At 38.3% G+C, this 13,809-nt stretch overlaps 1 protein-coding gene across 1 annotated transcript; it reads left to right on the top strand.

Moving 5' to 3' along the window:
• The first annotated feature begins 10,368 nt into the window (after positions 1-10,368).
• Positions 10,369-13,564, top strand: cxcl8.L (chemokine (C-X-C motif) ligand 8 L homeolog). Its single transcript, NM_001097106.1, has 4 exons — positions 10,369-10,452; positions 10,750-10,882; positions 11,131-11,214; positions 12,892-13,564. The coding sequence occupies exons 1-4, from the start codon at positions 10,386-10,388 to the stop codon at positions 12,917-12,919; spliced, it is 312 nt and encodes a 103-aa protein (NP_001090575.1). The 5' UTR covers positions 10,369-10,385; the 3' UTR covers positions 12,920-13,564.
• Positions 13,565-13,809: the final 245 nt, after the last annotated feature.

Genomic DNA, 13,809 nt, shown 5'->3' with positions numbered 1-13,809 from the left:
ATATTCCAGTCTCTTATTCAAATCAATGCATGGTTGCTAGGGTAATCGAACCCTAGCAACCAAATGGCTGGAGAGCTGCTGAATAAAAAGCCGAATAACTGAAAAACCACAAATTATAAAAAAATGAAAACCAATTGCAAATTGTCTCAGAATGTCACTCGCGGCATCATAGTAAAAGTTAATTCAAAGGTGAACAAACTGTGCAAAAAAAAAAAAAACCCTATCCTACTGTATCACCAAACTACCTATGTTAAAAACCATATTTTCGCCTTGGCTCTCCTGTGCTTCTGTACCCCTACAAAACTTCTAAATTGCTTCTCCACCAGTAAATTTACATTTTTAACCTCTGAATTCTTATAATGTGTGTAAAATGGAAAACCGACCCTGGTTAGGGTGGGAAGGACTAAAAGGAGTTAAAAAGCCCTTCACAAGCAATTATATGCAAAGTGAAGCCTTCTGAAATCAGAAAGTATTTACTTGTCTCATGCATTACACACAGCACTGGCTAGATACCAAAAAAGAGAGTTTTAATTCTTCCATAAAGCATCAATGCCTGTCTGTCTCTTTGTGTTATTCTATGCAGGGAGGGGGCTGAGTCCCACCCCTGTGAGCTGACAGGAAGGAAGGCCTGTGGAGAAAGTGCTGGGAGAGAGAAGCAGCAGAGTGAGAGAAAGGTGCTGGAAGTTCCCAGATATTACTGTATATGTAAAGTCAGTAGGGAACCCCAGTGGCAGAAAAGTGTGCTCTGTTTATGGTGCAGAAGGAAAGTGAGTTCTTATCAGGGCACAGAAGAACAAAGTGTGCTCGTCTTGGCACGGACAGCCAAAGTGAGTTCTTTTCAGGACTATGAAGAAACTGCCACATAAGTGGGAACTCCCCAGCAGCTCATAAATAAAACCATCTGAAATATTATGTAAAGTTGCTCCTGGCTGGCAGGCTATATTTATGAATGTACTGTAGCCCATATATATGCGCTACCTTTTTAAAAAAAAATTGTGTATACTTTATGTAGAAAATCCTGTCAGTAACGCACAGCACTACAAATGGATCACAGTAGCCATCTTTGTTAGTTGCGTGCTTCCGCCTTTTACACAGATTTCAATTGTGCGCATGCTCCAAATTCCTTCCCCCTGACTCCAAGCGCTCGTCCTTATTGGCATATGATTATCTATTTAAAGAAAGCACAGAAGTCCGTTCTTGTGCTTGCAGCATTCTCCTACAACAAAAAGCAATCACATAAGTTCATTGGCCCCTCGCAGTGTTCAAAACAGTATGTACCTCGCAGCGCTCCTGATCTTACACAGCTCCTCCTGCTCCCTCCCCTCTCTGGTAGCCTGCAGCCTTAAGCGTTGTCATAGAAATCAAATTCGATTGGCTGGTGGGCAGGCTAGACAGGATCAAGCAGGAGAAAATGCAAATTGACCTGAGGGACATGACTGACATGAAGGAAGGGCTTGTTATAATTAGAAGAATGTGCAGAAGCTTCAGGGTAAGGTCACACTGGGCATTTTGGGGAGATTTGGTTACCTGGCGACTAATCGCTTTGTCTTTGCAGTGACCAATCTCCCCAAATGCCTTCCCTCACTCTGCGCTGGCTAAAATGAAAAATCGCCGGCACTAATCACACGCAGCGATTCGTTTTCTGAAGTCGCCCAAAGTTTCCCCATGAGTGTGAATGTGTGAAACACGATCCTTCTGTGCCCGAGGCAGCAGGGAGGAAAGCCAAAGAATTTTAGTGACGTCACCCTACCAGAAGAATCTGCTTCTGCAGGCAGTGCATTTGCACATGAAAGAAAGGAGACTGCCTGGATTTTCTGGGTGCAGTAACTTATAACAGAGAAAGCCTTTCATTAAAGACAGCATGTTTATTAACCTTGTTGTCCTACAAGTCTGTGGGGATAGTAGCTCCATTTAATGAATATAAACATTATGATAAACGTTGTAAAACAGCAATCTGGAAGGCAAAGATGGGAAAAAAAAGTTTTTTAAGTATATTAATTGTAAAAAGATGCGGGTTAAGAGTGTTGCTCCTTAAATAACGTTACCAGTATGGTTGATACAGATACAGAAAAGGCAAATGTGCTAAATCAGTTAATTTCTTCAGTGTACACAACAGAGGAATCAGAGTTCTCAGACCTACCTCATAGCTGCACTGTTGGCTCAGCTCAATCTAATCAGTCGCTGACTCAGTATATGGTTCAATAATTAATTAAGATAATGTGGCATTAAGGAGAAATCTCTATAACTGGTCTGAAACACACGTTAGTTCCCCAAGGTCCATTTGAGGATAACAAAACAGTAAACATTTTATTAAAGGTGTATTTGGAGACCAAGTTACTCCAAGTAACTTGGTCTCCAAATACACCTTTAATTACATTTTTTCAGTATATGGTTCATAAAGCTTTGCTAAAAATGAATGTAAACAATGAGCCAGGGCCAGATGGAATACACCCTCGGTTCTAAGAGAGCTTAGTTCAGCTTTAGGCAAGACTCTATTTCTGATATTCACTTTCATCTGGTATGCTATGGATTGGAGGGAAACTGATGTCATTCCAATATTTAAATAGGGATTACTACCTCAGCCTGGCAATTATAGGCCAGTTAATTTGACATCCATGGTGGGCAAATTATTTGAAGGCTTGTTAAGGGATCACATTCAAAATGTTGTCCTATTGAATGGCATTATGAGCAACAATCAGCATGGCTTCATGAAGAATCTTTCATGTCAGACTGCTTTTTATGATGAGGTAAGTACAGGGGCGATCCTGGCTCCTCCGCCGCCTGAGGCAGCAACAATTGCTAGTGGGGCGCTGCTGCCTGAGGCGACAGCCGCAACTCGCATCATTGGCGAAGCACCCCTGGGTAAGTAAGATGCTGGACAGCGGGCGAGCAGTAGATGTGATCTATATGGATTTTGCCAAAGCATTTGATGCAGTGCCCCATAAACGACTGCTTTCTAAACTAATGTCTGTTGGGCTGAATTAAGTCATTTGCACGTGAATAGGAAACTGGCTACAGGATCGGATACAGAGGGTGGTTGTTAAATGTTCTTAGTGGGATTCCTCAAGGCTCTGTATCAGGCCCACTTTTATTTAACTTGTTCATTAATGACTTCAGAGGGTATTGTAAGTAATTTATCAGTATTTGCAGATGACACAAAACGATGCAGCCAATTAATGTGGCATCCTTGCAGCAGGATCTTGACAAACTGGCAATCTGGGCAGCTAAGTGACAGATGCACTAAGCAAATTCATAATGGAAAATGACCTTGGAGCCCTTGTAAATAATAAAATTGACTGTAGCAAGCAATGCCAGTCAACAGCTTCAAGGGCAAATAAGGGGTAATATGATAACTATGTATAACTATATAAGGAAATCATACAATAATCTCTCTAATGCTTTATCCACCAGTAGGTCCTTCCGATTAAAAGAAAGGAGGTTCCGGCTTAATATTCGGAATGGGTTTTTACAGCGCATGCTGTAAAGATGGTAGAATATTCTCCCTGAGTCATACTGGCTGATACAATAGATAGTTTTAAGAAGGGGTTGGATCACTTTTTAGCAAACGAGGGAATACAGGGTTATAAAAGATAGCTTATGGTACAAATTAATCGAGGGACTTCTCCGGCTGTCATCTTGGAGTCATCTTGGGTGGGACCCATACTATCAGAGGGGGGTCAGCTGGTTGATGAAAACAAAATAAAAGCACAGATTCTGAACCCATATTTTTCATCTGTCTACACAAATGAGGAACCAGTAAGTGAAGGTTTCCTTCTTAACAGTCCCAATTCTAGTAATACAACTAATGATGCATGGTTCACACATGAAGAAATTCAAAAGAGACTAGAACATGTTAAGATTAACAAAGGTCCAGGGCCAGATGGTATTCATCCCAGGGTAATTAGCGAGCTTAGCTCTGTGATTGCCAAACCTCTTTACTTAATTTTTCAGGATTCATTGAGATCTGGCATAGTGCCGAGAGACTGGCGAATTGCTAATGTGGTGCCTCTATTCAAAAAAGGATCCCATTCTCAGCCTCAAAACTATAGGCCAGTTAGTCTGACGTCAGTGGTAGGAAAGCTTTTCGAAGGGTTAATAAAGGATAAGATACTGGACTTCATAGCAAATCATAATACTATGAGTTTGTGCCAGCATGGTTTTATGCGTAATAGATCTTGCCAGACTAACTTAATTTCTTTTTATGAGAATGTAAGTAGAGACCTCGATTCTGGGATGGCAGTGGATGTAATTTACTTAGACTTTGCTAAAGCATTTGATACAGTGCCACACAAAAGGTTACTGGTTAAATTGGCCTGGAACATAGTATTTGTACCTGGATAGAGAACTGGCTAAAAGATAGACTACAAAGAGTGGTGGTAAATGTAACATTTTCTAATTGGACCAGTGTTGTTTGTGGAGTACCGCAGGGCTCTGTACTAGGTCCCTTGCTTTTCAACTTGTTTATTAATGACCTGGAGGTGGGCATTGAAAGTACTGTTTCTATTTTTGCAGATGATACTAAATTGTGCAGAACTATAGGTTCCATGCAGGATGCTGCCACTTTGCAGAGTGATTTGTCTAAACTGGAAAACTGGGCAGCAAACTGGAAAATGAGGTTCAATGTTGATAAATGCAAGGTTATGCACTTTGGCAAAAATAATATAAATGCAAGTTATACACTAAATGGCAGTGTGTTGGGAGTTTCCTTAAATGAGAAGGATCTAGGGGTCTTTCTAGATAACACGTTGTCTAATTCTGGGCAGTGTCATTCTGTGGCTACTAAAGCAAATAAAGTTCTGTCTTGCATAAAAAAGGGCATTAACTCAAGGGATGAAAACATAATTATGCCTCTTTATAGGTCCCTGGTAAGGCCTCATCTGGAGTATGCAGTTCAGTTTTGGACTCCAGTCCTTAAGAGGGATATAAATGAGCTGGAGAGAGTGCAGAGACGTGCAACTAAATTGGTTAGAGGGACGGAAGACTTAAATTATGAGGGTAGACTGTCAAGGTTGGGGTTGCTTTCTCTGGAAAAAAGGCGCTTGCGAGGGGACATGATTACACTTTACAAGTACATTAGAGGACATTTTAGACAAATGGCAGGGGACCTTTTTACCCATAAAGTGGATCACCGTACCAGAGGCCACCTCTTTAGACTAGAAGAAAAGAACTTTCATTTGAAGCAATGTAGGGGGTTCTTCACAGTCAGGACAGTGAGGTTATGGAATGCACTGCAGGGTGATGTTGTGATGGCTGATTCAGTTAATGCCTTTAAGAATGGCTTGGATGATTTCTTGGACAGATATAATATCAAAGGCTATTGTGATACTAAGCTCTATAGTTAGTATAGTTATGGGTATATAGAATTTAATTAAAAGTAGGGAGGGGTGTATGTATGGATGCTGGGTTTTCATTTGGAGGGGTTCAACTTGATGGACTTTGTCTTTTTTCAACCCAGTTTAACTATGTAACTATGTAACCCCTCTGAGGCAAATTGGAGAGGCTTCATGATTTTTTTTTGCCTTCCTCTGGATTAACTAGCAGTTAGGCAGGTTATTTATAGACTTAAAAAAGAAAAGATTTGATGGACGGGTGTCTTTTATCAACCTACATAGTACAGTATGTTACTATGTGTGCATAAACTTTAAAATCTATTCAGGAAACAAAGAATTGTGGGTGCTATACCACTGGGGTCAAAGCTAAATGTGCGGATCTTTCCCCGATATGCCATTAACAAACATGGCTATATCGGGTGTAATCTGATTGTTCGGCCGTATGGCCGAACGATCCGATTACGATGTGCCCTGGGTTCCGGCGGGATCGGTCGGGTCAAAATCAAACCTGACCGATCGACCAAACGACGATCTCCGCCGGACGAAAGATTCGTACAATAGGATCTGTGTGTCTATGGCATAGTCACATTAACTCCCAGGCCACATCATGTATATTTCCCCCCTCCGCTCCAGTGATTCAATGGCAGTGTGCAAAGAACAATTTCTGGCACGTCACCATGTTTTTTCCCACAATTTTTTGTGTTGCAGCATTGAGGTGGTGGTGCGCCTGACACATTTGTGGGTGATGCATTAAGACATGCTCCGTTGCGGAATGGCAATGAAGTGCAAGATGCAGGTCTATAATAAGTTCCAGTTTTGAACTGCTACAAACCTGGGGAAAATGACCAAGCACACCAATCATAGTTGATTGACTGAACTGTAAGCCCCTGCAGACAGGGTCCTCATTGCCTCATTGTAATTGATCATGTATCAATTATAATGTAACCTTACGTACAGTCCTGTGGAATATGCTGGTGGTTCCTAAATGTAATAATAATGAGCCCTAATATGTTAGAAAAAAGGGGTCATATCATGGTATAACCCCTACCTTACCTGCTTAGTACTGGAATGATCTTATTATGGTGATTTACTTGAGGTATCCCAGATTCCTGGTTTAAATTTTATAAATAGTACTTAAGACATTACTATTATGAACCTATAGCCCAGATCAGAGAAGGAATTTATTTGAAGCAGGTCCGAGAATAAAATGCCACTTTTTTATATAAATAAATAATGATGATATAATGTAGGAAAAATCCCCATCATTCTCTCTATATAATCTGGATATTATTGCAGACTGATTCTCCTGATGCTCACGGGACACTCAAGCCATACTGTCATAGCAGGAAGGATTCAATAATAGATCATTATTTAAGAAAAATAGAAATGTTTAAGCAGTACATTTACTTCTCCATTCTGATTGCACAATGAATTTGCATATTTCCACATTTCAGGGTAATAAGTATTATACATAGCTAAAGCGGGTTTTCCAACTAAACTTCAAGAAGCACTAGTGTTCAGTGAAGAACTATATTAAGGGGGTTTTCACCTTTGAGTTAACCTTTATTATAGACAGTGATGTTTTGAGACAATTTGCAGTTGTTTTTCATTTTTTATTGTTTGTGGGTTTTGAGTTAACTTTTTATTTAGCAGCTCTCCTGCAGCAATCTGGTTGCTAGGGTCTAAATTACACTAGCAACCATGCATTGGTTTAAATAAGAGACTAAAATATGTAGCCTTCCAGAGAATTTGTTCTCAGATGGGGTCAGTGACCCCCATTTGAAAGCTGGAAAGAGTCAGGATAAAAAGGCAAATCTTTAAAAAAATAAAAAAATAAAGACCAATTGAAAAGTTGCTTAGAATTGGCCATTCTATAGCATACTAATTGTTAATTTGAACAACCCCTTAAACTGTGCTGTTAAATTTTGCCTTATTAACTATTTTTGCTAGGATTTTTTATACCTTTAGATATCGTTGGAGTCTTTAAAGACTTTTTAAAGCATGTCCCTTAAATAACTGTTCAAAGAACTAGTCTAGACTAGACACACTGTTTACTGAAAACTTACCGTTCTTTTTCTCATTGCATTTGAGTGAGAGCTTGTTTTTATTTGGTATGTGAAGGGGGGAGGCTGTATTATAGAAACCAGAATCTATCCTTGTTTGCAAAATACAAATATCTTGAACCTTGTGTGTCTTTAGATATATATATATATTGGTTGTGCATGTAGGAATTATAGGAGAAATAGGAGAAATTAAAAAAAACATCATTACTGGTTAAAAAAGAAATTTGAACAAAAATTTAGTTTTTCTCCTCTTTTTACATTGACATTGTTGTTTGTCAAAACTCAAAGCAGAGATGGCTGCCATACGATTATCTTGCCTAGGGCTCCATGTGGTATTCATCTGGCAGGGTTCACTACTCCTGCTCATAGTGATTGACTACCGAATCACAACACAGCAAATCTCTGTAATTCCCCTATTTTTGCATACAGAACACCAGAAGGCAGTACAACCAATTCAGACTAACAGGCATATAGCCAGCAGGAAACATAAATATCATATGGAGGTCGGAATTCACACTGGGAAATTCCACTGTCTTGTGCTGGGCTCTTTGCCACATGTTAAGTGATTTCCTGTGGGAAAACAAGACAATTGCACACGTGATAGCCAATTCTTAGCATCTTTTCAGCCGGTCTTCATTTTTTAATATCTTCTTTTTTTTTTGCTTTTCAATTCTACTTGTTTCCAGAACTCAATTTGAATTGTTACCTGTCTGTGAGGGTCCCTGGCAAACAAAAGAAATATTTCTCACTTAGGCTGCAGTTTTATTACAAGTATGGGATCATTACCTGGAAACCCGTTATCCAGAAAGCTCAGAGTTAAGGGAAGGCAGCCTCTCATACACTCAATTTTAATCATATAATTCAACATAATAAAACAGCGGAGTTCCACGCATCCATCTTCCGGGTCCTCTGTAAGCTGACTGGGAGATCGTCAATCTCCGTCAATTTTGGCACATGCGCAGTTGTTGAAAACCAGCAAATCGATCCAACTGCGCATGTGCCAACATACCAATTTCCCAGTCAGCTTACCGAGGACCCAGAAGATGGATGCGTGGAACTCCGCTGGCAAAATCTGCACCGAGGGGTAAGTAAAAAGTATGGGACATTTCCCCTGGGGAGGGGGCAGTTAGCCTGGAGGGAGCAGGGAGGGAGGTCTACCTGGGGTGGCTGGTATGGGTTTTTTCCCACAGGGTTGAATTCTCCTTTAAAGCAAGTTTGCAAATATTGCTATAGGATTCTGGAGGTTGTTGCTGGCCATTGTCCAATTATCACAGGCAAGTCAGGCCTTGCTACTGCCAGAAGGCAACACAGCAGTTTAAAGGTGCAGATGTTTGCAGATGCTCTACTTAATGTAAGATATTTATTGTTTTTACAAGGCTAGTTATTAGTATTATGAGGGCTATAAAAATATTTTCACTTTTTAAGTAAATTATACAGCGTAAATGATTAAGCTGATATAAATGAAAGGGAAACAGAAATAGAACTCAGGCAGTGTATTTTGTAAAGAGTCTAGCTCCATAGATAAAACATTTTCGCATGTTTTCGTGTGATAAAAATCAACATCTAAAATGTTAGTTTTTCTGTAATGGGCAGAAGCCTTTGCTCAGATTATGTTTATTTTTTAATAAAAGAATAGGAAAGCTTAGTTTTTCTTAAAGCTTTTCAGATCTCATAAGAAATTAAATAATTAATAATGTCCTTAAATATTAACTTATGATTCCCACACTGGCTTATATACTAAATAAAAGGTGTGTGATTTGATAAACATCAAGAATTAGTCATAATTGTACTCCACCTCAGAACTGGCACATTCCATTAAAGTAAACGTGATACATTCAAGCAGCAAATAATTTCTCATGTAAAAAGTGCTGTGTATAAGGGTAGAACTACACGTGCGATTTTCGGTGCGCGATGATCTGTTCTTACGCGACGAAGTGTAGACGTCAGGTCACATGCGCCGAATCTAAGGTAAGTAATACAAATGTTGCACGTACAAGCTGATTGCATCCGACACAACATGACTGTCGGATGAAGACGCAACATGCAGCGTTCGTATCCGACAGTCGTGTCGTGCCGGATGCAATCAGCTTGTATGTGCAACATTTGTATTCCTTTCATTAGATTTGGTGCATCCGTCGTGACGCCTGCACTTCCTCGTGCCGCGTTGGAACGGATGAACGCGCACCAAAAATCGCCCGTGTAGTTCTACCCTAAAGGAACAGTATTCAACCTTGGTTGGGTAAATACTGTATGTGCCTTTTTAAAAGGCTAACACTATCCTTCTATTCCAGAATTATACACTCAGCTACACAGTCGCATAAAAACACAGCTTTATAACAAATGATGATTTTACATTAGTCCAGAGAATGTGCGTGACTTCAACAATGCTAAAATGTAATCCTAACAATTATACTATACAATGGAAAATCCAGCATTTGGGAAATTTCCTAAATGACTTCTTAATGAAAACACAGCAATAGATACCTGAGCACACGTAACCTTGATCACAAGCCTATGTATAGTTTTTAGATTCTACTTAATTCCACTAATCTTATCCAGTGCTGTGAGTGTATTAAGAAGGCTTTTGGGACGTTTCCCAAAATCTGGATTTTCCCATGACTTAAATTAAACAGAACACGTGTAACTGTTCATTGTGTTTTGTAAGTAGAACTATGTTTTAAAGTACACGTTAAGATTGACACTTTAGATTTTATTAACCTTTTGATAAATATTTGCTTTTTAAGAAAACATTTTAATCCCTAGAGAAATGGACATGTAAGAATAAAGGGAAATTTATCCTGTCAGGGTTTTTTTTTGTTAGAGCCTTGTGGGTCTTACAGAAAGTGGAAATTCCTGAATTCCTGTTACGTAATTCAAGCAGGCAAGCAGGAGAGAACTATAAAAAGGGATCTGTGCCTGAGCTATGAGCAGACCTTCCAAGACAGCTGAACACAGCATAACCAGACAGGAACACAGCAAATTCCAATTTACCATGGAAACCAAGAGAAGTGTCCTGGCAATACTGGCTCTCTGCCTGTTATGCGCTGCAGTAACAGAAAGTAAGTCCATACTTTTCCTTCTTATCGCAGCTGTTTAACTTTCCATTCACGCTGAAAGTCTGACATTCAGAATGATTAATTGTGAAATCTCCACTTTCTTTTTCTCAGCCATTCATTAATTTAACTTTATTTAATGAAGCTGACTGAGCTCATTCTTTGCAGAATCAGTGTTACCTGACAAGGGAGCAGATATATTAAATAGTTTAGTTTACAGTATTTATGTGCATTTGTCATCTGTCTGTACAGTACTTTACGTGCATTACGCTCCCATCAAAAACAATGTGATTTTATTCATAGGCATCCCAGTGTCAAGGACCGGAGAACTCAGGTGTTTGTGCATAAAGACAGAAAGCAAGCCTATCCATCCCAAGCACATAAAGAATATCGAGATGATCCCTAAAGGGCCCCACTGCAAAAACGTGGAAGTCATGTGAGTATATTTTCTTTCCTATATGAAGCTTATATATTTATTATATTTATCTGCACAATTAACTATATTATTCTTATAATACCTTGAAACACTGATTAAATTAAAAAAAAAAAATCCACACAACAAAAAGTGCCATCACTGTGTCAGCCAATGTTAGAACAATGCCCATTGATTAACTTTACTCCAGTGTGGCACAAATTGGTATGACAAGAAGACACAAATAATGAAAAGGTTATTTCTGTTCACAGTGCAACTTTGACAAGTGGGGACGATATCTGCTTGGAGCCAACAGCCCCATGGGTTAAGAGGATCATTGAAAAAATTCTAGCTAGGTAAGTACAGTTGGACAAGATATTTATAGTACTTTTTGTCCAAATGCCTGAGCAAAATCAATATGTACCAGACAACTAACAGTTGTTTTCTGGGACAAAGTAAAACATTTGTTCCAAATATAGTGTCATTTGCTTAAGGCGATGATGTCTCAGTGACATCTATTGGTGACCTATAGATGAATTATATTACAGGTATAGGATCCGTTATCTGGAAACCCGTTATCCAGAAAGTTTTGAATTACGGAAAGGCCGTCTCCCAAAGACTCCATTATAATCAAATAATCAAAATGATTTCCTTTTTTTCTATAATAAAACAGTACTTTGTACATGATCCAAACTAAGATATAATTAATCCTTAATGGAAGCAAAACCAGCCTATTGGATTTATTTAATGTTTACATGCTTTTCTAGTAGACAAAAATGTGAAGATCCAAATTATGGAAAGGTCCGTAATCCGTAAATCCCCAGGTCCTGAGCATTCTGGATAATAGGTCCCATACCTGTAGTACTTATATATTAGAAATTATGGATATCAGTATACAGATCTCTAAACAGTAATGCTTGTAGTCATGCAAGGTCTTGTTAGCTGTCAAGGAATGCTAGGAATGTTTATTCAGTGCCATTGATTGCAAGCAATATTCACTGACCATATTATTGGTAGTGTCATGGCATCCTCAGCATATGGCGCTTGAGACTTGACACTTGAAGCTAACTAGGTTGTCATGCACGCAGCTACCCTAGGGCCAATGCACAGCACAGATCGTACTTTTTATTTTTATTTGATTGCTCTATATCCCATTCCTCAAATTGGAAGATGACCAAACAATTAACATTCAAGCATGATATCACAGGCTTTAGAATTTTGGAACTTTTTTGTTTATTTTGTGGCATTTTAAAATTAGCACTTCATCAGTCCACATTCTAGTGGCTAAGGTCACAAACACACACCATCTTTGTTTCCATGCTGGGCAGAAGCAAATAAAAAGGTACTAATTAAAAAACCTAAATAAATCAACCAAAATTGCTTCTGTATAATTTATACATTTTACAAATACAGTTCTTGGTTTATTGTAGTATACAGTATATGCATATATCAAATTAGTACTTCTTTATAAAGTTACTTGATGGCATGCTCTAGCGCACGGGTTTCCATAACTTTTTACATGTGAGCCACATTCAAATGTAAAAAGAGTTGGGGAGCAAAACAAGCATAAAAAAAATCCTTGGTGGTGCCAAATTAGAAATATGATTGGCTATTTGGTAGCAACTACAGTGCTACTTTGCTAATAGAGGTGTAACAAGAAGAATAATCAAAACTAATTCCTGATTGGTTTCTATGCTTAACTGTACTTGTATGGTTTAGGATACTGTACATGTCAAGACTCTTATGGATGCAAGCATTTACAGTTTGGTCTTGATTAAGATGTATACTAAGATGATCTACCTGTAAAGCAAATGTTAAACATATTAATAGTGTAAATTATTAGTCTCAAAAATGAGTCTGTTCATAAAATATTTTTCTTAAACTCTACATTAGTGGAATTGATTAGAAGGGTAGGGAGGTGTACTGGACATGAAAATATGTAGAATAGTACAATTAATTTAAATGTTTGCATTTATCTGTGATTGATACTTTTTTGTTGCATGTTTTTAAAATAAATATTTTTGTTTTCACAGCTCTAAGACACCTGTTTCTGCTCTTTAAGTTGCTGAAAGTTCCATCTACATTGGGATGTCAACATTGAGTGGAACCTGCTTGTGCTTTCTCATATTTGAGAACAACGTATCAACCAGATTACAACTTTCTCAAGCAATCAAAGCTGCTGGGAGAGAAAAGAGGATTACTACTATGTGGTTTGCAGAATATCCTTGCTAAATAATATATTTATGTTTCCAGTCAATAGGGATATTTATATAGGAAATCAGACACAAGATTGAGTATAAGTTACAACATTGAAAAGTATTCTTAGTACCTTTTTTGAAGTTCAGAAATGTGTATCCATGAAAAGCTTGTTCTAAGGAATAATCATAGAATTATGGTTTTGCTGTTTATTATTAACAGTTCAGGGTACATGAAAAGATGAGTGTGTGTGACAATAGTGTGGCCAATAACTGTAAAAGAATCTTAATTCAATGAAATAGCTTTAGTTTCCTGGAAGAAACTTGAAACTGCTTTTATACTGTGTGGTCTGAGCAATATGTATTTTTGTCTGGAATATTTAAAATTGTGAGATTTATTTATTTTCAGTATTTATTTCTAATATGTGTATATTGATATTTGATTATACATTTTATTTTTGTGAAGTAATTTCAATGCATAATTAAATACACTTTGTTTATTCACTTTTAATATTTTGTAAACCTTTTGTGAAGAGAAATTATTTTGGGATATGGGTAATAAGCAGAAACCTAATTTGCTTTGAACCTGGCTGGTGGGTGCAATACTCATAACATTTGGGCCTGATCCAGATCCTGTGCTCTGTACCATTCACCAGAAGCATGTCAATGCCCTGCATACACATTCCACTGCCCCCCCCTCTTTGCCACCTCTTCCATAGCTGACACACCTTGTTCCTGCTTTTTTGCATCTTCTTC

Source organism: Xenopus laevis, chromosome 1L, assembly GCF_017654675.1.
Source record: "Xenopus laevis strain J_2021 chromosome 1L, Xenopus_laevis_v10.1, whole genome shotgun sequence".
In the NCBI taxonomy this organism is placed as follows: domain Eukaryota; kingdom Metazoa; phylum Chordata; class Amphibia; order Anura; family Pipidae; genus Xenopus; species Xenopus laevis.
Note: the sequence above shows the minus strand (reverse complement) of the source record. Positions and strands in the feature narration are given on the sequence as shown.